The sequence below is a fragment of the Bos indicus x Bos taurus genome, chromosome 5 (genome assembly GCF_003369695.1).
Source record: "Bos indicus x Bos taurus breed Angus x Brahman F1 hybrid chromosome 5, Bos_hybrid_MaternalHap_v2.0, whole genome shotgun sequence".
NCBI lineage: Eukaryota > Metazoa > Chordata > Mammalia > Artiodactyla > Bovidae > Bos > Bos indicus x Bos taurus.
Window position 1 is genome coordinate 17,306,337 of NC_040080.1, and position 25,959 is coordinate 17,332,295.

General features: G+C 40.1%; 1 protein-coding gene across 1 annotated transcript in view; it reads left to right on the top strand.

Annotated features, from left to right (window-relative positions):
- The window catches only part of LOC113893400 (antigen WC1.1-like), a 60,376-nt gene that overhangs the window by 7,154 nt on the left and 27,263 nt on the right, over nucleotides 1-25,959 (top strand). The window contains 6 exon segments of the mRNA XM_027543402.1: nucleotides 364-693; nucleotides 14,774-15,082; nucleotides 15,173-15,490; nucleotides 23,544-23,636; nucleotides 23,738-24,052; nucleotides 25,110-25,424. Of these exon segments, the coding sequence (XP_027399203.1) occupies nucleotides 364-693; nucleotides 14,774-15,082; nucleotides 15,173-15,490; nucleotides 23,544-23,636; nucleotides 23,738-24,052; nucleotides 25,110-25,424 (1,680 nt within the window).

Here is a 25,959-nt window from a genome sequence, read left to right on the forward strand (position 1 = left end):
CTCCCTGGGTCCTGGGCCATGAGCTGTAACTGAGATGGGGAAACTGGGCCCTATTAGCCTTGGGCACATCTACAGGGAGGGCAGCATCCAGAGTCTCTGGAGGCCTGTCCTCGGTGGTGTCCCTGGAGCTGGTTCCACAGGCTTGTGAGAAACACCTGGTGCCTCCTTCCTGCTCCACGTTCAGTGATGGCACACTGGGGCTTTGAGCTGGCCACGGTGGGAATGTTTAGACCATAAAAGTCAACAAATGCAGGGATTTTTTTTTCCCCTCAGAGAGAAGATTTTTTTTTAATACTTACCAGCACACCACTGCACTCTCTCTTAAAATCTCTCCTGTGTCCTGTGTCTGTGTCTCTCTTGCAGTTCTGGAGCTGAGGCTGAAGGATGGAGCCCACCGCTGTGAGGGGAGAGTGGAAGCTAAGTACAAAGGAGAATGGGGCACAGTGTATTCTGAGAACTGGCTCATAGGTGGTGCAGAAGACGTGTGCAGACGACTGGAATGTGGAGTTGCCATTGATGCTCCCAGAGGGTCTTATTTTGGACCAAGACTTGGCCCCATTTGGTTGTTATATGGTTCTTGTGAGAGTATAGAGGCTGAATCAACTTTGAGTATCTATAAGTGTGTTCATATTGATTTTAAAAACTATAATGACACCTTCTCTCATGACCAGGATATTGGAGCAGTCTGCTCAGGTAAGGCCTGTCTGGTCTGGGAGGGGATTCCCAGCAGGAAACACGTCTGTCTTATTCACAGAATGACCATGGGGAAACCAGATCACATGCTTTAGAGCACCCTTGGGGGAAGACTCTGGTCACACTTGATTCTTAGAGCATTAGGTTCTCAAGGCAGGTTAAGGGTTTGCTTGGCCCTGGACAGTAAAAACTTCAGACTTGTGGACAGCTGGACCCTTCAGATCTCTGTGATGTGTCATAAGAGGTGGGGAAGTGAGGTCAAATGTTACAAACAGGTACAACTGCTGGGTTATACTTTCATACAATGATGTGACAGATTAGTTTCATCATGATTATTTTTTATTCTATTGAGATGGCCAGTCAGGTTTGGCCACAAGAGAGGGCATAAGAGAGGGCAAGCATAGTTTATTACACTCTCTGGTCTTAAAGAAACAGAGTCACCAGAGGTATGAAGGGATCATATCACAAAGGCTGCAAGGAGGTTGACTCAACAAAGCATGAGAAGCCAAAAGAGAGAGTGAAGACACATGGAGAAGTGACAACACTGGGAGTCAGGGTGCAACACAAGGAAAAGGCATGAGGGGATTTCACTCGTGCATTTGAAGGTCCTAGGTCACAGTCAGGGCAAGAAGGAGGATTTGTGGCAGGAGCTAGTCTCATCACCCGGCCACCTCAGTGGGGAGCTCACATTCTGTCTGTGGGGTTGTTGAAGGAGAAGCAAAATATGAGGCTTAGAAATTAACAGCACAGTAGCAGTGAGGCTAATAGGACCTGAAGTGACTCATGAGAAGTGCTCAGTGCTAAGCACATTGGATTGTGCCAAGGTGGAGACAGTAAAGACAGCAGTGAGACTAGGGTATGAGTAGGTGGTCAGTTTCCAGTGGTTATTACAATGGTGGAAGATCTAGATGCTTTACACATTAATCCCATCAGATCAGGTGGACTAGAGGAAAAGTAAGATATCACAGTGAATTCCTAATGTAGGTAGTTGAGTCTTTCAAAATGGTCAGCCATCTGGTGGGTGAGACAGGGGGAGACCTGAGAATATTTGCAGTACATTTCTAGCAGCTCATGGCTAATCAGCTCTTTTGGGGAAGATCACCGGAAAAGTGGCTTTTCCAATCTCACCCTCAGCAGATCTTTGATGATACTAGTTGAGACCCCTAAGAAAAGAATTACTTTCCTTTTAAGCTACTTTATTGAGGTATGACTGACATACCAAATGCTGTATATATTTAATGTATACAACTTAGAACTTTGGGAGGTAAGTATACATCTGCAAATGTTTTCTTCTGTTATATTATTATTAAAAATAATTAGTTTCAAGGGGCATTTGAGTTTCAGATAGGAATTTTTTGTTTTAAGAAAATCTGTTTTCTGGCATTTCAAGTAATATTTCTATTGTTACCATGCCCTAATCTTGGTTTCAACTGCAGATAAACTTGTGGAAACACTACATGGGTTTCCACCTTATTTTGATAAATCAGCATCTGAGTAAAAATACAGTGTGTGGTGCTGTAAGCTTATGTGATGTTGGAGCTCCTAATGTTACTGTTTTAAGAAAATCAATGTTTCAATATTAATTTCAGTTAGGATATACTTAAGAATTAACAGGGTGCTATGACATTTTAACCTTGATTATGGTTTTTACTCCCTAAGGCTGCTCTAATTTAGACTTTCACATGTATATGAACTGTTCCAGTTTTTTTGTGCTAATCTCTTTGTCAGTTTCTTCCCTCTGGTCTATCGCTTGTATATTTTCAGAAACATGTTTTAGTGACAGCAGGTCAAAGTGGTGACACAGGAGAAGTAAAAAGAGAATAGCATGTCTGTTCCAATTCTCTAATTGAAACTGAAGTCTTGGAGTTTCTTTTTAATTTTAGGAAAGTGGTGTGAAAGAGAATTTCACCCTCTTGACCTTTTAGAACTAACACCCAAAAAAGATGTCCTTTTCATTATAGGGGACTGGAATGCAAAAGTAGGAAGTCAAGAAACACCTGGAGTAACAGGCAAATTTGGCCTTGGAATACAGAATGAAGCAGGGCAAAGACTAATAGAGTTTTGCCAAGAAAATGCGCTGGTCATAACAAACACCCTCTTCCAACAACACAAGAGAAGACTCTACACATGGACATCACCAGATGGTCAACACTGAAATCAGATTGATTATATTCTTTGCAGCCAGAGATGGAGAAGCTCTATACAGTCAGCAAAAACAAGACCAGGAGCTGACTGTGGCTCAGATCATGGACTCCTTATTGCCAAATTCAGACTTACATTGAAGAAAGTGGGGAAAACCACTAGACCATTCAGGTATTACCTAAATCAAATCCCTTATGATTATACAGTGGAAGTGAGAAATAGACTTAAGGGCCTAGATCTGATAGATAGAGTGCCTGATGAACTATGGAATGAGGTTGATGACATTGTACAGGAGACAGGGATCAAGACCATTCCCATGGAAAAGAAATGCAAAAAAGCAAAATGGCTGTCTGGGGAGGCCTTACAAATAGCTGTGAAAAGAAGAGAAGCCAAAAGCAAAGTAGAAAAGGAAAGATATAAACATCTGAATGCAGAGTTCCAAAGAATAGCAAGAAGAGATAAGAAAGCCTTCTTCAGCGATCAATGCAAAGAAATAGAGGAAACCAACAGAATGGGAAAGACTAGGGATCTCTTCAAGAAAATCAGAGATACCAAAGGAACATTTCATGCAAAGATGAGCTCGATAAAGGACAGAAATGGTATGGACCTAACAGAAGCAGAAGATATTAAGAAGAGATGGCAAGAATACACAGAAGAACTGTACAAAAAAGATCTTCACGACCCAGATAATCACGATGGTGTGATCACTGACCTAGAGCCAGACATCCTGGAATGTGAAGTCAAGTGGGCCTTAGAAAGCACCACTACGAACAAAGCTAGTGGAGGTGATGGAATTCCAGTTGAGCTATTCTAAATCCTGAAAAATGATGCTGTGAAAGTGCTGCACTCATTAAGCCAGCAAATTTGGAAAACTCAGCAGTGGCCACAGGACTGGAAAAGGTCAGTTTTCATTCCAATCCCAAACAAAGGCAATGCCAAAGAATGCTCAAACTACCGCACAATTGCACTCATCTCACATGCTAGTAAAGTAATGCTCAAAATTCTCCAAGCCAGGCTTCAGCAATATGTGAACCATGAACTTCCTGATGTTCAAGCTGGTTTTAGAAAAGGCAGAGGAACCAGAGATCAAATTGCCAACATCTGCTGGATCATAGAAAAAGCAATAGAGTTCCAGAAAAATATCTATTTCTGCTTTATTGACTATGCCAAAGCCTTTGACTGTGTGGATCACAATAAACTGTGGAAAATTCTGAAAGAGATGGGAATACCAGACCACCTGATCTGCCTCTTGAGAAATTTGTATGCAGGTCAGGAAGCAACAGTTAGAACTGGACATGGAACAACAGACTGGTTCCAAATAGGAACAGGAGTCAGTCAAGGCTGTATATTGTCACCCTGTTTATTTAACTTATATACAGAGTACATCATGAGAAATGCTGGACTGGAAGAAACACAAGCTGGAATCAAGATTGCTGTGAGAAATATCAATAACCTCAGATATGCAGATGACACCACCCTTATGGCAGAAAGTGAAGAGGAACTCAAAAGCCTGTTGATGAAAATGAAAGTGGAGAGTGAAAAAGTTAGCTTAAAGCTCAACATTCAGAAAACGAAGATCATGGCATCCGGTCCCACCACTTCATGGGAAATAGATGGGGAAACAGTGGAAACAGTGTCAGACTTTATTTTCTTGGCTCCAGAATCACTACAGATGGTGACTGCAGCCATGAAATTAAAAGACACTTACTCCTTGGAAGGAAAGTTATGACCAACCTAGATAGCATATTGAAAAGCAGAGACATTACTTTGCCAACAAAGGTCCGTCTAGTCAAGGCTATAGTTTTTCCTGTGGTCATGTATGGATGTGAGAGTTGGACTGTGAAGAAGGCTGAGCACCAAAGAATTGATGCTTTTGAACTGTTGGAGTGTTGGAGAAGACTCTTGAGAGTCTCTTGGACTGCAAGGAGATCCAACCAGTCCATTCTGAAGGAGATCAGCCCTGAGATTTCTTTTGAAGGAATGATGCTAAAGCTGAAACTCCAGTACTTTGGCCACCTCATGTGAAGAGTTGACTTATTGGAAAAGACTCTGATGCTGGGAGGGATTGGGTCAGGAGGAGAAGGGGACGACAGAGGATGAGATGGCTGGATGGCACCACTGCCTCGATGGACGTGGGTCTTAGTGAACTCTGGGAGTTGGTGATCGACAGGCAGGCCTGGCGTGCTGCGATTCATGGGGTTGCAAAGAGTCAGACAGACTGAGTGACTGATCTGATCTGATCTGATCAGATTGTTGAAGGTGAGGTACTGTGTTTAGGATAAATCCAGAGTAGAAATCGTTTCTGAGCTCTCTGGAAGATCTGACATTGGAGGACTGCAATTGTCTTAATGGGAATTTTTTTAGGAAACTTCAGATTTTTTTCAGATTTTCCATTTTTTGTGCTTTCAAATATTGGTAGTTTTATTTTCAAGGGAAGACATGCAAGGACCTAACAGAAGTAAAAGGATAAAAAAGAGGCAGCAGGAATACAAAGAAGAACTACACAAGAAAGGAGTTATTGACCCAGATAACGATGATGATGTGGTCACTCACCTAGAGCCAGATATCCTGGAGTCTGAAGTCAAGTGGGCCTTAGGAAGCATTAAGATGAAAAAAGCTAGTGAAAGTGATGGAATTCCAGCTGAGCTAGTTCAAATCCTAAAAGATGACACTGTTAGAGTGCTGCACTCAATATGCCAGCAAATTTGGAAAACTCAGCAATGGATTCCACAGGACTGGAAAAGGTCAGGTTGTTTTCATTTTAATCCCAAAGATGGACAATGCCAAAGAAAGTTTAAAGTTCCACACAACTGCACTCATTTCATATGCTAGCAAGGTAATGCTCAAAATCCTTCAAGCTAGGCTTTAACTGTACGTGAACTGAGAACTTCCAAATGTACACGCTGGATTTAGAAAAGGAAGAGGAACCAGAGATCATAGTGCCAGCATCTGCTGGATCATAGAAAAAGCAAGAGAATTCCAGAAAAAAATCTACTTCTGCTTCATTGATTATGCTAAATCTCTTGACTGTGTGCATCACAACAAACTGTAGGAAATTTTTAAAAAGGTGGGAATACCAGACTACCTTACCTGTCAAGAAGCAACAGTTAGAACCAAGCATGGAACAATGGACTGGTTCAATGTAGGAAAAGAAGTATGACAAGGCTGTATGTTGTCACCCTGCTTATTTAATTTATATGCAGAGTACATCATGCTAGATGCTGGACTGGATGATGCACAAGCTGGAATCAAGATATTCAGGAGAAATATCAACAACCTCAGATATGCAGATGTTATCACTCTAGTGGCAGAAAGTGAAGAGGAACTAAAGAACCTCTTGATGAAGGTGAAAGGAGAGTGAGAAAGCTGACTTAACACTCAACATTCAAAAACTAAGATCAGTCTATGGTCACACCACCCTGAACTTGCCCAATATTGTTAAAAAACTAAGATCATGGCATCCAGTCCCATCACTTCATGGCAAATGTGCAGTGCTAAGTTGCTTCAGTTATGTCCAACTCTGTGCAACTCTATGGACTGTAGCCTGCCAGGCTCCTCTGTTCATGGGATTTTCCAGGCAAGAATACTGAGGTGGGTTTCCATTTCCTCCTCCAGGGAATCTTCCCAGGATGGAAGGGAATTAAACCCACGTCTCTTATGTCTACCTCCATTGGTAGGAAGGTTCTTTACCACTAGCATCATTTGGGAAGCAAATATATGGGGGGGGGGGGAATGTAAACAGTGGCACATTTTATTTTCTTGGGCTCCAAAAGCACTGCAGATGGTGACTTCAACGATGAAATTAAAAGATGCTTGCTCCTTGGAAGAAAAGCTGTGATAAACCTAGACAACGTATTAAAAAGCAGAAACATCACTTTGCTGACAAAGGTCAAAGCTATGTTTTTTCCAGTAGTCTGGTATGGATGTGAGAGTTGGACCATAAAGAAGACTGAGCACCAAAGAATTGATGTCTTTGAACTGTGGTGCTGGAGAAGACTTTTGAGAATCCCTTGGACAACAAGGAGATCAAACCAGTCAATCCTAAAGGAAATCAACCTTGAAGATTCATTGAAAGGACTGATGCTGAAGGTGAAGTTCCAATAGTTTGACCACCTGATGTGAAGAGCCAACTCATTGGAATAGACCCTGATCCTGGGAAAGATTGAGATGAGAGCAGGAGGAGAAGGTGGGCAACAGAGGACAAGATGGTTGGATGGCATCACTGACTCCATGGATATAAATTTGAGCAAACTCCAGAAGACAGTGAAAGACAGGAAAACTTTGGGTGCTGCAGTCTATAGGGTCGCAGAGTTGGATACGATTTAGTGACTGAACAACAGTGTATCTTTTACATATTGGTAGGATCTAAAGTGATAACCCCCCTTTCATTCTTGGTGTTTTTAAATTTGTGTTCTCTTAGTTTTTCTTGATTGACTTTTTTGCTAGAGGATTATCAGTTTTATTAGCCTTTCAAAAAGATTACCAGTTGACTTTGTTGATTTTCTTTATTGTGTATGTTTCCTATTTCATTGATTTCTATTAGTTTTTGTTCTTCTCGTTTGGTTTTGATTTGCTGTATTTTTGTAGATTCTTGAGGTGGAATCTTAGATCATTTGCTCTCAGTTTTCTTTTCTTTTCTAATGTAAGCCTCAAGGAAGCATAAAGGCTATAAGTTTTCCTCTAAACACCATTTCAGTTGCTTCATGCTGATTTTGAAACTACATAATTTCTTTTGTATTTTATCATCATGAAATGTTCTTTTCTCTCTGAATATATTGTTTATCCTATAGGCTTACTTCATATAATGTTAATATATATAACACAGCTTTCTCTGATCAGTGTTTCCATGGTATATCTTTGTGACCCTATGTTTCTGTGTTTATACAGTGTATGATTTTGTCTTACTTTATGTAGTCTTATCATCTTGCTTTTAGTTGGAGTGTTTAAATTATTTAAATTTAACATAATTATTTATACACTTGTGTTTAAGTTTACTAGCTTGCTGTTTGTTTTATGCTTTTTTGTTCTTATTTTAATCTTTAATTGAGCATTTTAATACTCTATTTTATGTACTCTGTTGGTTTATTGGCTGTATCTCTTTTTGCAGAGCTTATCATAATGTTGAAAATATTACTCTTTAATCACACTTTTCTTTATATAGCATGTCACTTAATATATAATGTAAGACCTTATTATAGTATACTTCTATTTCCCTGTTCTTGTTATTTATGTTACTGTTGTCATATATTCTACTTATAAATATATCATAATTTTGTAATACACAATTGTTATTTTTGTCTTAAATATTGTAGTATTTTAAAAATGAGAAGAAGTTTTTAAAATATTTACTTGCAGAATTATCATTTAACGCAGTTTTTATTGCTTTGGGTAGATTCAAGCTTTCATTTATTATCACTTTCCTTTAACTTTTAGACCTTTAGATAACATTTTTGTGTAGTGTATGTCTGATAGCCTCACATTCTATCATCTGTTATTCATCTGAAAACACTTTAATTTTCTTTCAGGTTTGAGTTATTTTCAAAAGTGTCTGAATTATCTGGCTTGCATTACTTCAAACAAGAAGTCAGTAATACTTAACATTGTTCCCCCATATATAGTGTGTCAAAATTTCCTGGCTGCTCTTGAGTTATTTTGTTTATGAATGGACTTCAGCAATATATTATCAAGTGCCCTGGGTGGTTTTATTTACTTTATCTTGTTTGAGGTTTGTTTAGCCTCTTGGATCAGTGGGTTTATAGCTTCATTAAATTTGGAAAAATTCCATCTATCATTAAAAAATTTTTTTCTACTTATCCCTTATTCTGAATCTCCAAATAACATATTTTACATGGTTTGATATTATCCTTAATGATAATAATTTCTACTCATATTTTTCTCTCTCTACTTCAATTTGGATAGTCAATTGCTATGTGTTGAATTTCAAATTCTTTTATTCTGCAATGTCTTGTGTCTTGTTAAGTTAATCCAGACAAATTTTCATTCCAGATATTGTATTTTAGTTTTAGAAGCTCCATTTGCTTATTTTTTCTCTACTTTGTTTTTATGCCTCAGTAGGTATATTTATATTAGAGGTTTAAAGACCTTATCAGCCAATTAAATCATCTCTGTAATTTCTGAATTTGCTTTTAATGATTGCTCATTTAAATTTTTTTTTATGGATTATATTTTTCTTCTTTGGAAGTCTAGTTTTTTAACTGGATTCAGGCATTACTAGGTAGTCTTTTACCAGAAAGAACTCTAGCAATAAATAATCAGAATATACTCAGAAACAAGGGAATTTAAAAAATTAGGTAATTGATTCCCTTTTATTCTTTACAAAATATGCTCCTTGGATGACTAAAGATACATTGTCATTTTGGTTTCCCTCCTTAGCCTCAAAACTTTTTATGATCTCACCTTACTTGCCACAAACCCCATCTATATACCTACCCTTCACTTCTATAGCAGTTGCTTACCTTTTCAACAAACCCATCTTTAAATCAATAAACATTTGTATATTTAAGATCATGTTTACTTGTGTGAAAAGGGAGAAATGACAAAAATCCAGGGTTAGGTGATAGATAGGATGAGCAGAGGGTGATGAAATATGCTAAAAACTGATTCAACTAATATTTTCCCCAAATATTTATGTGTCTTATGAGTATTAAGGCTTATGCAACTTCAGTTCAGTTGCTCAGTCACATCTGACTCTTTGCGACCCCATGGACTGCAGCATGCCAGGCTTTCCTGTCCATCACCAACTCCCAGAATTTACTCATGGCCATTGAGTTAGTGATGCCATCCAATCATCTCATCCTCTGTCATCCCCTTCTCCTCCCACCTTCAATCTTTCCCAACATCAGGGTCTTTTCCAAAGAGTCAGTTCTTCACATCATGTGGCCAAAGTATTGGAGTTTCAGCTTCAGTATCAATCCTTCCAATGAATATTCAGGACTGATTTCCTTTAGGATGGACTGGTTGGATCTTCTTGCAGTCCAAGGGACTCTCAAAAGTCTTCTCCAACACCACAGTTCAAAAGCATCAATTCGTCAATGCTCAGCTTTCTTTCTAGTCCAACTCTCACATCCATACATGACTATTGGATAAACCATGCTGCTACTGATAAGTCGCTTCAGTCGTGTCCGACTCTGTGCGACCCCATAGACAGCAGCCTGCCAGGCTCCCCCGTCCCTGGGATTCTCCAGACAAGAACACTGGAGTGGGTTGCCATATCCTTCTCCAATGCATGAAAGTGAAAAGTGAAAACGAAGTCGCTCAGTCGTGTCCGACTCTTAGCGACTTCATGGACTGCAGCCTACCAGGCTCCTCCCTCCATGGGATTTTCCAGGCAAGAGTACTGGAGTGGGTTGTCATTGCTTTTGTCAGCAAAGTAATGTCTCTGCTTTCTAATATGCTGTCTAGATTGGTCATAGCTTTTCTTCCAAGGAGAAAACATCTTTTAGTTTCATGGCTGCAGTCATCATCTGCAGTGATTTTGGAGTCCCCCAAAATAAAGTCTGTCACTGTTTCCATTGTTTTCCCATCTATTTGCCATGAAGTGGTGGGACTGGATGCCATGATCTTAGTTTTCTCCAACTGGGAGATCTCCAAATAATGGCTTACTTGCTCTCTACTTTCATCTTCTACTTTAAAAAAAAAAAAGTCAGTTTCTTTTAACATTATAAAAATGTTTAATACATTAAACCATCATGAAGGAAAATTAAAAAGATACAAATAATTGGAAAATCATTCTGTGTTAATAGATTGAAAGAATTAATATTGCTAAAATGTCTATACTGCTCAAAGTAATCTATAGACTTGGTGCAATCCCTATCAAATCTCAATAGCATTCTTTATATAAATAGAGAAAAGCCTCAAAATATGAGTGTGTCATTTAGTTTTCATGTATTTATGAATTTTTCCTGTTTTCTTTTCATTCTTGATTTCTAGCTTCCATTGTGGTCAGCAAAGACACTTGAATTATTTTGATATTCTTAAATTTTCTGAGACTTGTTTGTGATCTAGCATGTCCTGGAGAATAGTTCATGTGTCACTGAGAAGAATGTGTATTTTTCTATACATTGGGTTAAAATGTGCTCTATGGGTCAGTGTATTGGGTGAATGGGCACTATGTGTCTGGTAATGGCATTTCGCCTATAGTGTTGCTCAGTTCTGTTGTTTTCTTATTGATTTTCTGTCTGAACAATCCATCCATTATAAACAGTGGGATATTTTTGTATTGCTTCTATTTCTCCTTAAGATCTGTCAATGTTGGCTTTGTTTATTTACATTTTTTGATGTTGGGGGCATATATTGAATATATATATAATAACATGGGTTATTGATTCTTGTTGAACTATTTAATTATTATGTCTCCTATAATGGTTTTGGCTTAACTTCTCTTTTGCCTGACTTTGCTTTCTTTTGATTATTATTTGCATGGAATCTCTGTCTCTACCTTTTCACTTTCATCCTATATGTGTCATGAAATCTAAAGTATGTAGTTGGGTCTTGTTTTTTAATCTACTCAGGCCATTCAACATTTCTCAATTGGAAGGTTTAATACATTTACATTTAAAAGCATTATTGAAAGGTCAGGACTTATTGTTACTACTTTCTTCATTGTTTTATGTCTGTTTTGTAGTTCTCTTGTTCTTCCCTTCCATTGCTTTCTTTGTGAAGTGATTTTTAATAGTGCCATGCTCTGACTCTTTTCTCCTTATCTTGTTATCCACTATACTTTTAGTTGTGGTTACCTGGGAACTTGCATCAAGCAATTGATAGATGTAACAGTCTATAACTGAAGTCAAGTACAATTAAGGTAACAACTTAAATTTAATAGCACACGGAGACTCTATATTTTACTATCCCCCCAACACTTTATATCATTGACGTCAGATTTTATTTCTTCACATATTCTTTTTCCACCAGCAAATTTCTGTGGTTATAGTTATTCTTGCTGTGTTTGAATTTTGATTTACAAAACATGGTTAAAATTATGTGCTGAGATTACAGTATATTAGTATTCTGTACTTCTCTTCATATTTATCCTTACTAATGAGAGGCCAGACAAGATTAGTGGTGATGAAACCCCTCAGTTTTTGCTTTTTTAAAATTAAAAAAAAAAAATCTCCCTTCATTTTTAACGGAAAGTTTGCTAGATAAAGAGTTGATGATTGGCAATTTTTCTCTCTAAGTCCTTTGTATACATTACCCTACTCTCTCTGGTCAGCAAGGTTTCTGCTGAGAAATCTGCTTTATGACAGGAACTGCCTTATATGTAACAAGTCACTTTTCTTTTAATGCTTTCAAAATTATCTTTGTGTTTGAATTTTGATAATTTAACTATAGCGAGTCTTGGTGTGGAATTCTTCAGGTTCTACCTACCTATGAACTTTTGGGCTTCATAAATCAAGTTGTCCTTTTTTCTCTCCCTAAACTTGGGAAATTTTCAGTCATTGGTTCTTTATATAAGCTATCTGCCTCTTTCTTTTTTCCTATTGGGGCTCTCATAATGCATGAATAATTTTGGCTGTACAGTTTCCCATGTATTGTGTATGAATAATTTTCACTTTTTTCCATCTTGTTGCTGTTCAGTCACTAAGTCATGTCTGACTCTTTGTGACACCATGGACTGCAGCACACCAGGCTCCCCTGTCCTTCACTATCTCCCAGAGTTTGCTCAGATTCATGTCCAAGCCAGTGATGCTATTTAACTATCTCATCCTCTGCCACCCCCATCTCCTTTGCCTTAATATTTCCTAGCATCAAGGTCTTTTCTAGTGAGTTGGCTCTTCACATCAGGTGGCCAAACTGATGTGGAGCTTCGACTTCTGCATCAGTCCTTTCAATGAATATTCAGGGATGATTTCCTTTAGGACTGACTGGTTTGATCTCTTGAACGTCCAAGGGACTTGCAAGAATCTTCTCCAGAACCACAATTCAAAAGCATCAATTCTTTGGTGTTCAGCCTTCTTTATGGTCCAAGTCTCCCATCAGTACTTGATTTGTTCTTTTAACAAGATAATTTGAAATAACCTGTCCTTAAGTTTGCTGATTCTTTGTTTTGGACAATAGTTTGCCTGAAGCACTCTTTTGAATTTTTCAGTTCAGTTATTGTATTCTTGAGTTTCAGCATTTCTGTCTGGTTTCTTCTTGTGGTTTCTGTTTTTTAGTATATGTGCTGCTGAAGTGAGCACTGTGTTTTCTATTTTTTAGTTAAACTTTGCCATTTGTTCACGTACTTTGATTTTGAATTTTTTCTCAAGCAGTTCATAAATCTTCATTTCTTCAGAGTAGTTGCTGGAGTTTTATTGGTTTCCTTAAGTGGCATCTTATTTTGCAGATTCTTCATGATCTGTGTAGTCCTGCATTGGTGAGTGTGCATTTGAAGGAGCAGACACTTCTTCCAGAATTTCAACAAATAAAGATTTGTTGAAATCTGATTTCAACCAATAAAGATCTACTGCCTTGTCCTTGAACTGATAGGACTGCCCTTGGTCTTGTGGTCCAGCAAAGCTGGAGTCAGGTTATGTAGCTGCTTCTGGGGCTGCTGTTGTGTCTCTGGTCAGTGGCCCTGTTGGCAGGTACATGGATGGGTGTCGCTTCCTCTGAGTGTTGAGGTGGGCAGGATTGCTTCCCTAGTGTAGTAGAGTGAGACTGAGCCTAGGTTGCAGGGTGCACTAGAATCTGCACTCATACTCATGTCCACAATTGACAGTCCTGTTGTCAGGGATGCCAAATGGTGTGACTCCTTCTGGATGTCTGGGCAGACAGGACTGCCTAGGACCATGGTGGTGCAGGGTTGTGCCACATCAGGGAGCAGTTTCTGAGTCAGTTCTGTCTGAAGTTGGCAGGCATGTTGCTGGGAGCACACTGTTTCTTTGGGAGAGTGAGGGTTGGGGATCCTCCTTTTTTATCATCTCACTGATGTCAGATATGAATACAGAATTAGCATGATGATAGAATTAAAATCAATTAATACCACTCCTTATGGTTCTTTATGATTTCTGTTTCAGAAGAAAAGTCTGTAGTAGGAACTCTTTGGCAAACTCACTGTTTTATAAATTTCCATTCAGAACTCATTCTCTCCCAGGTTTGTTGACAAATACCAAGTTTTCAAGAGAAATTTCTAAGACCATCCCTTCTCTCTCCTGTGACTTTCTGAGCTTACTTAACAGAACAGACTCATCTTTTTTCCTATTTAGGTAATCTAAGAAATTCTTGGAATATTTTGTCATCAAAAATTATCAGAAAAATAAAATTTGGTACATTAAAAGTGAATTAGTTATTATGTCAGTATTTCTTCTCTTGAGCCATTATCTGTCTACAGGTTGGCATGCACTAATGGATCCAGCCTATATGATTTTCTCTACACCAAGCCACTTGAGGAGTGGCACATGGGAGAAAAAAACTGATTAGATTAGTAGCAGAAAGTCTCAGAAAAGCTTTCTAACTTTGTCCAGACAATAGATCTCTACACTCTCAGCCATTTTGCTCTGGTTTGGTTCTGCTCTTCATGTCTCTATACTCAAGTTTGAGTGCCACACATTACATGTTATTTTCTGGGGCTCTGTAGATCCCAGGCTCCTAAATGAGAAACTTCTCTAACCAAAATAAAATATATGTACCTGGCATTTAGCCAGACAGATGATCTGTCTTGGTCCCTGTAGTTTCCTGGACCTCAGAAAAGGAATTCACATTTCTAACCAACCTCAAAGTATACCTTGCTGGGATCCAGTCATTTGAAATTGACCCTGCTTCTGGGTTTCTCTTTAGAAACTCGGTCATGAAAATGCAACTCTGACACTAACTGTTAAATTCTCAGTTCGTGCTCAACTCTTGGAAAGTTTTCACACCATTGCCTGTGGCATATTGTTTTCAATTTGCAAGCAAGGAAAATGAAAACTCACTGTATTTGTCGTTATTTTTATCTTAGGATCTGTGCGTCTGTTTGGAGGGGATAGACCCTGCTCAGGGCGTGTAGAAGTACATTTTGGAAAAGCCTGGATCCCAGTGTCTGATGGGAATTTCACACTCCCCACTGCCCAGGTCATCTGCGCAGAGCTGGGATGCGGCAAGGTTGCATCTGTCCTGAAACACATGCCCTTCAGAGAGTCTGATGGCCAGGTCTGGGCTGAGGAGTTCAGGTGTGAGGGGGAGGAGCCCGAGCTCCGGGTCTGCCCCAGAGTGCCCTGCCCAGGGGGCACGTGTCACCACAGTGGAGCTGCTCAGGTTGCCTGTTCAGGTGAGATGTAGATCAGGACTAACCTCCCTGCACTCTTGTTGGGGTAAGAAAATCATGAGATTTTGCTGAAATCCTGTCTTCTTCTACTAGCGTACTCAGAAATCCGGCTCATGACAAACGGCTCCTCTCAGTGTGAGGGGCAGGTGGAGATGAACATTTCTGGACGATGGAGAGTGCTCTGTGCCTCCCACTGGAGTCTGGCCAATGCCAATGTTGTCTGTCGTCAGCTCGGCTGTGGAGTCGCCATCTCCACCCCCGGAGGACCACACTTGGTGGGCAGAGATGACCAGATCTCAACAGTCCGATTTCACTGTTTGGGGGCTGAGTCTTTCCTGTGGAGTTGCCCTGTGACTTCCCTGGGTGGTTCTGACTGTTCTCATGGCAACACGGCTTCTGTGATCTGCTCAGGTAAGAGAGAGGGAAGGGCTGTTGGTACTCAGGATGCTCCTGGAGTGATATGTCTCCAAGGGCAGGGAGGGAGGGAAAACTGACTTCAAATGTTAGATATTTCATGACGAAATATGGGTTTTGTCATTATTCATTCATGTTTCAGATCAGGGCAAGAAGCATAAAGGAGAATACATATTTTAAGTAAACATAGCTATTTAAGTATAATCATAGTGAACAATATATAAGCAAAAAGGGTATACCTCGGTCAGAGATTTTCCCCCACTGAACCATGTAAGAATTTCTATGCCCATCAGTTTCCTTTACCTGATAACCTCAGCATGTATTTCTTAAGACATCATTCAAATTCAGGAAATTTCAATTTCACACATTATTAACAATTTTGAAATACATCTGAACTTGAAATTGTTTTGTTTTAAAGTTATAGTAGAAAGGTTTAACTACAAATTCAGTATTTTTAATAAATCAGAATTATTCAGATTTTCTATTCATCCATATGTCATTTCAAATGGAACTATTCAAAGAACTTCTCTACTTCAGCTAATTGTGTAAAAGTCTTGGCAAAGAGGGAATGATGTCAGCATCATGGTGGTTTGCTTCCTTCCTATTTGCTTCTCTTTTTAACAACTAATTAACCATACATCCATGATTAAAAGTGCCTCTGTGAAAGTTGTGGGATCCATAACTTATATCAAAGGACCAGGAAGATGGTCACTCACCTGGGCATCCAGTAATAGGTGGGTAGACATTGGTACAGACTGGAGCCAGCAGGAGTAGTGAAGCTGTCCCAGCCCCCTGGGCCATGGTCAGGGAAAACATGGAGAAACATGGTGAGTGCTCATTTGGTCAGATACCTATAGAAATTGTTAGAAGTCCAGGATTCCTGAAGGGAGAGTTCATTACTCTGTTGGAGCCAAAAAAGTTAAGTTTGAATTATTGGGGAGGATTAAAGGATTTTGCCAGTGCTGCTCCTTACCCCGAGGTGACAGCATAAATTTGAACTAGTTGGTGGGGCCTCTCTCATGGGTGAAAAGGAAAGCAATGAGCTAGTGCCCACTTGATATTGCTGGGGAAACCAATTTCTTTCCAGCAGCACCCAGAGTTCTAGGGCTGAACCTCCATGACTGAGGCAAGAGAGGAAATATGAAAGATCATTAAAAATGTCAAAGAGTGTAAAAGGGATGCAATTCCTGCGACTACACTCAGTGCTTCAGCAGGAAGCCCATCCATAAGCCTCTAGGAGAATGTCACCCAAAGATCTCTCTCCCTGGGCCTGTAGGTACTCCAAGTCCCTGAGGGTACTAAATCTTTAGTAAATCATCTTTACTACCACCCTTCTGACAGCTGCTTTTGTGTGTTTCCAAGTGTGGAAATGAAAGCAAACTCCAGTAAATGGAGTGATCTTAAAAAACAGACTAGGGTCTGGGGGCAGGGAGGTAACCACAGGCTTGAGCTGTAGCTCAACATTCTGCAAAACAGAAGAGAGGTTTTCAGCAGCCTGTTGAGTTTTATGGACCAAATAAGACATAAAAGCTTAAGGTATTTTCTATAAGATGAAGCAATAAATATAGAGTGAATCTATATAAGGTCAGAGAAGAGTATATACCACCTGAAGGTAATCAGTAAAAATTTAATGTGGTGTCTGCTACATCTAAGTCAAAAGCAGCAAAGCAAAATTTCAAGGAACTTGAAGAATTAAAGAAAGTAGTCATCACCAAAGAGTAACAGTAACTTTTCAAAACTGACAAAGACACATGCCAATGACATGGATCTTTGCAATCTAGCTTATAAAGAACCCAATTCAGCTGTTTTGAGGAAACTGAATGAGCTGTAAGAAAAGACAGAAAGGCAATTCAATGAAATAAGGGCAACAACAGATGAAAAATAAGAAGTTTAATAAAGAGAAGTTATAAAAAGAACCAAACAGAAATTCTGGTGCTGAGGAGTTTAATGAATGAAATAGGGAAAAATGCAGCAAAGAGCATCTACAACAGAGTAGATCAAATTAAAGATAGACTCAGTGATCAAAAATGAGTAAAAAGGGAAGAATATATCCTATGTGACTTATGGGTCTATGCTAACATACAAATGTCTAGGAGAAGAGAGGGGGAGGGTGGGAGAAATTGTATTTAAATGAATAATAGCTGTGAATTTTTCTAACTTGGGGAGAGGCTTGAAAATTCAAGCTGATAAAACTAATAGGTAACCTTATAATCCTAATGCAAAAGACCTTTTCTCAGAAACATAATTCAACTGTAAAAACCAAAGACAAAGAATCATAAAAGTAGCAGAAAAAATATTGAATAAAGTGAAATAACTAAATGATTATTTAGCATACTGTTTAAAATTTGAAACTCTGCTGGTCACATGCAGGACCAGCTAGTTCACATTGCTTAGGGTTGATGTGATTGCTTAGATTGATGACTAACATAGAGTTCATCCATGTACACAGACTGTCTTCACTAATGACCAATGAACCATAAACCAAACATAAGTGGTACTACATTATACCAGCAAAATCTAGGGGGAAATTGGGAAAATTCCATTTATTATAGTATAAAAACTATTAAATATGTAGGAAGAAACTTAAAATATCTAAAGGGCTTTCATTGAAAGTCACAGAGCATTTAAAATATAAAAATGGATACCATGTTCATGGATTAGAAAACTTAATAGGCTGTCAATTCTCTTCACTTAGTACACAAAATAAATCTAATCCTAATAAAAAGCCAAGCAATATTTTTGTAGAACTTTACAAGCAAATTCTAAATATTTATTTAAATGTGAAAGAAGTGAAATGGACAAAACAATTTTGAAAAAGAAGGGCCAAAAAGAACTTCAAGTTTCCTACTGCATATCCAAGCAACATGGCCATTGAATAAGAATAGCTAAATAGATCAACAGAACACAATAAAGTTTAGTAACAGACCCAAACCCATGTATGTGTTGAAATTGTACAAAGGCATAGAGATATTTCAAAGGGGAAAATATATTCTCTTCAAAAATGATCTGCTAATTGAATATCTTCATGGGATGGGGGGATGAACCATGATCCTGATTTCACATCATAAGTGCCATTCCCCTCATCCTCACCCTGAAGAAAAATCCCAGTCCATCAGGGTAGCTCAAATAAATGGTTATTCCCATATTAAATTTAATTATAAAACTGGTAGAAGAAAACATAAGAAACATTATTATGATTGTGGAGTAGGCAAACATTTCCTAAGTCAGATAAGACATTAACCATTAAAAAATAAGATGTGATTTTCATTAAAATTAAAACTTTTTGATTTTTGAAAAAAAATTAAGACAATAAAATGGCATTCAACTAACAGGGAGAAGTTAATTGCAATACATAGTGAAGAGGAACTAAAAAGCTTCTTGATCAAAGTGAAAGAGGAGAGTGAAAAAGTTGGCTTAAAGCTCAACATTCAGAAAATGAGTATCATGGCATCTGGTCCCATCACTTCATGGCAAATAGATGGGGAAACAGTGGAGACAGTGTCAGACTTTATTTTCTGGGGCTCCAAAATCACTGTAGATGGTGATTGCAGCCATGAAATTAAAAGACTCTTACTCCTTGGAAGGAAAGTTATGACCAACCTAGATAGCATATTCAAAAGCAGAAACATTACTTTGTCAACAAAGGTTCGTCTAGTCAAGGCTATGGTTTTTCCAGTAGTCATGTATGGATGTGAGAGTTGGACTGTGAAGAAAGCTGAGTGCCGAAGAACTGATGCTTTTGAACTGTGGTGTTGGAGAAGACTCTTGAGAGTCCCTTGGACTGCAAGGAGATCCAACCAGTCCATTCTAAAGGAGATCAGTCCTGGGTGTCTTTGGAAGGAATGATGCTACAGCTGAAACTCCAGTACTTTGGCCACCTCATGCAAAGAGTTGACTCATTGGAAAAGACTCTGATGCTGGGAGGGATTGGGGGCAGGAGGAGAAGGGGACGACAGAGGATGAGATGTCTGGATGGCATCACTGACTCGATGGAGGTGAGTCTGAGTGAACTCTGGGAGTTGGTGATGGACAGGGAGGCCTGTCATGCTGCAATTCATGGGGTTGCAAAGAGTCGGACACGACTGAGCAACTGAAATGAACTGATATCTAACAAAGGACTTGTAATAAGAATAAGTGAAAAATTTATAACAGAAAAATAAGTAAAGAACTATCCAGTTTAAACATGGGCAAGATATTAAGAAAGACACTTTCCCAAAGATGATATACAAATGGCCAATAAGTAAATGAAAAGATATCAAATATCATTAGCTATTAAAGAAATTCAAATTAAAGTATGACATATAAATCCACAAATTAGACTGGCTAGAATTAAGGAGACTGACAATTCCAAGTTTGGAGAAGGTTATTGATCCACTAGAACCTTTATACATTGCTTATGATAAAGTAAGAGAAAACAACTCTTAGCAACTCTATGTTACCCAAAATTTCTGTTACCCAAGAGGGATGAAAAGATATGTCCACAAAAAATTTAGGCAGAAAAGTCAGACGTGTTTATTTAAAAGAGTAAGATAGTACAAACCACTCTCTGCCGGGGTCCAGCCCCGGCTGATCCAGGGTATTCGAAGGAGAGACGGCATAGGCGACCTATTTATTTAAATATTTATCAAAGATATAAAGAGTAATAGGATGAGGATAGCTCAGTGAGGAAACTCAGTGGAGAGAAGAGGCTGAAATAAGGATAGCTCAGTGAGGAAGTTCAGTGGAGAAAAGAGGCTGAATAATTCAGCCAGAAGGTAAGAAAAAGAACGACATGGTGAGACCAAGTTTCGGTGAACAAGGCCCGCACTTTTTTTTCCAAAGTAGTTGTTATACCTTAAGTTATGCATAGAGGATAATGGGGGAAGGGGTAGAGTCATGCAGCAAGCCAGGCTTTCTTCCTGTAAACTTATCATATGCAAAAGCTTAGGTGATTTGCATCATCTTTTGCCCTGGAGGCCTGTTAACATTTTAAGGCCCTTTCTTCAGAAAACTTATTTTTCTCTAAAGGTGATTGGTCAGGAGCCACCCTCCAAAAGCATTAGATAAAGTTGCATTCCTACAGAGCAAAGGTGTGGTGGGCTATAACAAGAAAAAGAATTAACTCAAGGGTCCCAGGTTACAAACATTAAAGCTACTACTTACACCAATTATATTAATCAATACACTGCCAGGGACACAGCAGGTACGGGATATGGAAACTTAGCAGCAAACATTGGCCCAAAAAGTGAAAATCCCTTCACCAATACAATTTCTAATCAATCTTTTAACTACTCAAAAGAATCTGTGTTTAGACGGTTTAGAACATCTCCTGCCTCTCACAGTTGGGAGGCTCTGAACAATCACATGTGGCCGGAAAAACATATTCAGGCAGGCTAGAGGATTTCCAAAGGAGTTTGTAGGTTGAAACACTGTCACACCCAGGAATTATTAACTGGAGCTGTAAGCTAACTCTTTTTTCAGAGAGAGGTAGTGGGGGACAGCCCCCTGTAAAGTCAGAGGTGTAGCTGAAAGCACAAAGCAGAAAGTAGGCAGACTCTGGTTTTGGGGGTAGATGCTCGAGAATTTCCAGGGGGACCCCTGAGGCTCGATCCCGCTTTTGCGTATGCCGAGCCTCCTTCCTCATGACCTTTGTCATGGGCAGAGTTCCTCACGCTGGCTCCCAGCAGTGATAGAATTCCAGTTGAGCTATTCCAGATCCTGAAAGATGATGCTGTGGAAAGTGCTGCACTCAATATGCAATATGCACTCAATATGCAATATGCTGGCTCCCGGCAACTCTAATTTTCTTTAGTGAAAGAAAGGAAAACTTTCTTTGGCATAGTCATACAATGTAAGACTTTAACAATAGAAAGAATAAGCTACTCATAAATCCAACTACACAGAAAATCTCAAAGCATGCTAAATGAAAGAAGCCATCTAAAAGGGATTCCATATTGTATGATTTTATTAAATTCTCAAAAAATACAACTAATCTATTATAATAAAAGACAGATCAGTATTTGCCTGGATCTGGGTTTGTGGGGCTTTTATTGGTTGCAAGAGGCACATAGGAACTTTGCGAATAATCCTATATATTCTGAATTTTAACTGTGATAATGGTTATGCTGGCATAGGCAATTGTCAAACTTATGAAAACATACTCAAAATATGTGTATTTTAATGCATGAAAATTATACCTCACTACAGAAGGTTTTGGAGAAGGAAATGGCAACCCACTCCAGTATTCTTGCCTGGGAAATCCCATGGATAGAGGAGACTGATCGGCTACAGCCCTTGAGGCCGCAAAAGAGTCAAACATGACTTAGCTACAAAACAAATAACAGGAGATTTTACTATTTGTCTTTTGTTTTTAGCTTAATTCCACTTTAGTAAAAAAAAAAAAAAAAAAACATATTTTTAATTATTTTACCCTTTGAAAAAATTTTTGGATCTCACTTTTTGTATAATATATGATCAGCCTTGAAAAATGACCTATAAGTGCTTAGAATAAGGTGTATTCTCTAGTTTTGAGAGGTATGTTTGTTAAATCACCCCACTCAAATGTTCTAAATATTTAGTGACTGGCTTTGCTTGTTTTGCTCTATAGTTACTGAGACTGAAAAAAGGTGTTTCTGGTTACTGTTGCCGGGTAACAAAGTACTTCAAAATCTAGTCACTTACAGCAACCATTTTATTTTGCATAAATATCAACATATATTTTTCTTTCAGCCCCAATTGTATTTCCTCACTTCCTTTGAATCCTCATTGACAGCATTGCCCAAGCCCATTAGGCTTCTGCTAATAACCTCCTTCACCCCTTCTAGCTTCTGCCTGTTACTTTGTTCCAAAAGCAATGTCATATGTTTTAGGTGGCATCCCAAATTTGGGCCATTATGGATAAAGATGCTATGCATATGCATATACAAGTTGTTCTGAAAACAAACACTTCAGTTGTCTTCAGTAAATACTTAAGCTAAGCTAAGTCGCTTCAGTCGTGTCCAACTCTGTGTGACCCCATAGATGGCAACCCACCAGGCACCTCCGTCCCTGGGATTCTCCAGGCAAGAACACTGGAGTGGGTTGCCATTTCCTTCTGCAATGTAGGAAAGTGAAAAAGTGAAAGTGAAGTCGTTCAGTCGTGTCCGACTCTTTGTGACCCCATGGACTGCAGCCTACCAGGCTCCTCTGTCCATGGGAGTTTCCAGGCAAGAGTACTGGAGTGGGGTGCCATTGCCTTCTCCAGTAAATACTTAGTAGTGTGGTAATTATAAGTGTTTGGTTACTATTGCTGCATAACCAAATTTCCAACAAAACTTACCATCCTAAAACCCCTTTTTACTTTTGCTCACGATTTCCTGGAGTTTGGAAAGGAATTTGGGAAGCGCTCTGATTTGTACTGTCTTGGAGTCTCATCAGGTTGTAGCCCAGTATCAGCTGGGCTGACATCATCTGAGGACACAACTGGGCTGCGGATACAAGATGGTTCATGAGGACAAGCCTGGCAACTGGAAGGTCACCTGGGTTGAACTGAGTGACCAGAGACCTGCATATGACCATCTCCACACGATGAGTGTCTCAACAGGGCAGACTTGCCCTAAAGCAAAAGTCCTCAGTGATTTCATAGGAGGCTGCATGCGTTTTCAGACCTAGTGCTGAAAGTCAAGCAACTTTATCTTAACTCCCTTCTGTTACTACAGAGTCGGGCATGACTGGGAAGGCTTGGCATGCATTCATGCATTGGAGAAGGAAATGGCAGCCCACTCCAGTATTCTTGCCTGGAGAATCCCAAGGACAGAGGAGTCTGGTGGGCTGCCGTCAGACACGACTGAAGTGACTTAGCAGCAGCAGCAGCATTATAACTTACTAGGAATTCACAAAGGTCAGCAGAACTTCAAGAGAGGGAGACACATTCACTTCTCAGTGAATGTAACAGCAAAGATTATGTGCTGCTGTTCAGTCGCTCAGTCGTGTCCAATTCTTTTCTATCCCCTGGACTGCAGCACGCCAGGCTTCTCTATCCTTCACTATCTTCCGGTAACTCATGTCCCTCTGATCATTGCTATTTCTGCAGGAAACCAGACCCAGGTGCTGCCCCAGTGCAGCGACTCCCTTTCTGAACCAACAGGCTCTGCAGCCTCAGAAGAGAGTGCCCCCTACTGCTCAGGTGAGGGTCCTACAGGACAGAAGACGCTTCTCGTCCGCAGCCCCCCACCACCCCCACCCCTGCCTGGGTACCGCCCCATTGTCCAATTTCTCTCTCCTCAGACAGCAGACAGCTCCGCCTGGTAGATGGGGGCAGTCACTGCGCCGGGAGAGTGGAGATTCTTGACCAGGGCTCCTGGGGCACCATCTGTGATGATGGCTGGGACCTGGACGATGCCCACGTGGTGTGCAGGCAGCTGGGCTGTGGACAAGCCCTCAATGCCACGACATCTGCTCACTTCGGGGCAGGATCAGGACCCATCTGGCTGGACGACCTGAACTGCACAGGAAAGGAGTCTCACCTGTGGAAGTGCCCTTCCCGGGGCTGGGGGCAGCACGACTGCAGACACAAGCAGGACGCGGGGGTCATCTGCTCAGGTCTGGGCTGCACACTGTCCGCAGGAAGGGGGAGGGGTGTGGCCCTGGAAGAAAGGAGTCTGAGTCCTGAGGGATAGATGCTGAAAGGACCAGAGAAGAAGGCTTCCTCCCATGGAGCCTATGTTTCCAGCAGACGTGAAGACTAAGTGCTTTCACTTCCTTCTGCAGCAGCTGAGAGTCTGGTCCTTTGTTCTCAGCAGTGTTTCCTGGTAGAGCCGTTTCTTGCGGTTTCCACATGAAAGCAGGGCTCTCCTTCAGTTCCCTGTGGTAGTACAGTCTGGTGATCCTGTTGACATTGTAATGAAAGCACAGATTTACTCTGTTCAGTTCTATATCCTAGGAGTCTGACAAGGGTCTCCGTAGACCAACACCCCAGTGTCCACAGGGTTGCGTTCTTCCTGGAGGCCCTGGGGAGAACTCGTTTGCCAGTCTTTTCTGGTTCCTATGGCCTCATTCCTTGGCTTGGAGCCCATCTTCTTCTTCAGACAACATTCCCTCCCCTGACCATTCTTCAGTGTCTCATCTTCTTCTAACCACACTCAGGAAGAGTATTCCAATTTTAGGGATAATTAGATTGGGTTTATATGGTTAATTCATAATATTGCAGGTTAGTTTCACCATCCCAAGCTCCTAAGTTTCTTGTCTTAATAATGTCTGTAAAACCCCTTTTGAAATATAAGGCAACATTCACAGGATTGAAAGACTGGAACATAGACATTTGTGGGTTCACTGTTCTGCCTGTTTCTCCACTACCCACATCCCTTTCACATGCTCTTTTACAGGTTTTATCAGGAAACAAGGCTCAGGGCCCTTCCCTGCAGGTGCCTATGTTGGTCTTTCTCTCTGTTCGTATTCACTACATCATTGTGGTAGAAATAGAAAGACAGACATTAATGGACAAAGTCAAGTAAAAGGGAGACAGATTTCAGTCTTGTCACCTAGTGGGTATCTCCTCAGCTGGGTCAAGGGTGAGTGTTCACGATTTCTGGGAAAGAGGAAAACCCAGAGCACTGAGGGGAAAGCTCACTGTGTCCTGTCTCCTCTCTTTCAACCTTAGAGTTCCTGGCCCTCAGGATGGTGAGCGAGGACCAGCAGTGTGCTGGGTGGCTGGAAGTTTTCTACAACGGGACCTGGGGCAGTGTCTGCCGCAGCCCCATGGAAGACATCACTGTGTCCGTGATCTGCAGACAGCTTGGCTGTGGGGAGAGTGGAACCCTCAACACTATTGTTGGTCTCAGAGAAGGTTCTAGACCCCAGTGGGTAGATGGAATTCGGTGTCGGAGCACTGATACCTCTCTCTGGCAGTGTCCTTCTGACCCTTGGAATTACACTTCCTGCTCTCCAAAGGAGGAAGCCTATATCTCGTGTGCAGGTGACTTGCTGGCTGTTTCTCTGTGTCTGTCCCAACCCTGTAGGATGTCAGTAGTGAGATTTTATATTTTAAAATATCTAAGAGATGAGTTAAAGTTGGGTCCACAAAATGACGTTAGGATGGAGCTAATTTAATCCACATTTCAACCTTGTTATTTAGAGTTTTAATTTGGATATAATTCATATAACATTGTCTTAGTTTCAGGTGTTAAATGTAAAGCTTATATATTTCTGTATATTGGTAAATGATCACCACAATAAGTCTAGTAATATCCATCACCATGTATCATTACAATTTTTTGATTATGAGGAGAATTTTTCTTACCAACTTTCAAGTATATAATACAGATTCATTGTAGTCACCATGCTGTACATTACATCTTCATGGAATTCACTTTAGAACTGCAAGTTTGTACCTTTAGACTACCTCCACTTGTTTTGCCCACATCAATCCACCTCTGGCAACCACCAAACTGTTCTCTGCATCTCTGAACCCCCTTTTTTTGGTATTTGATTTAAGATTCCACATATAAATT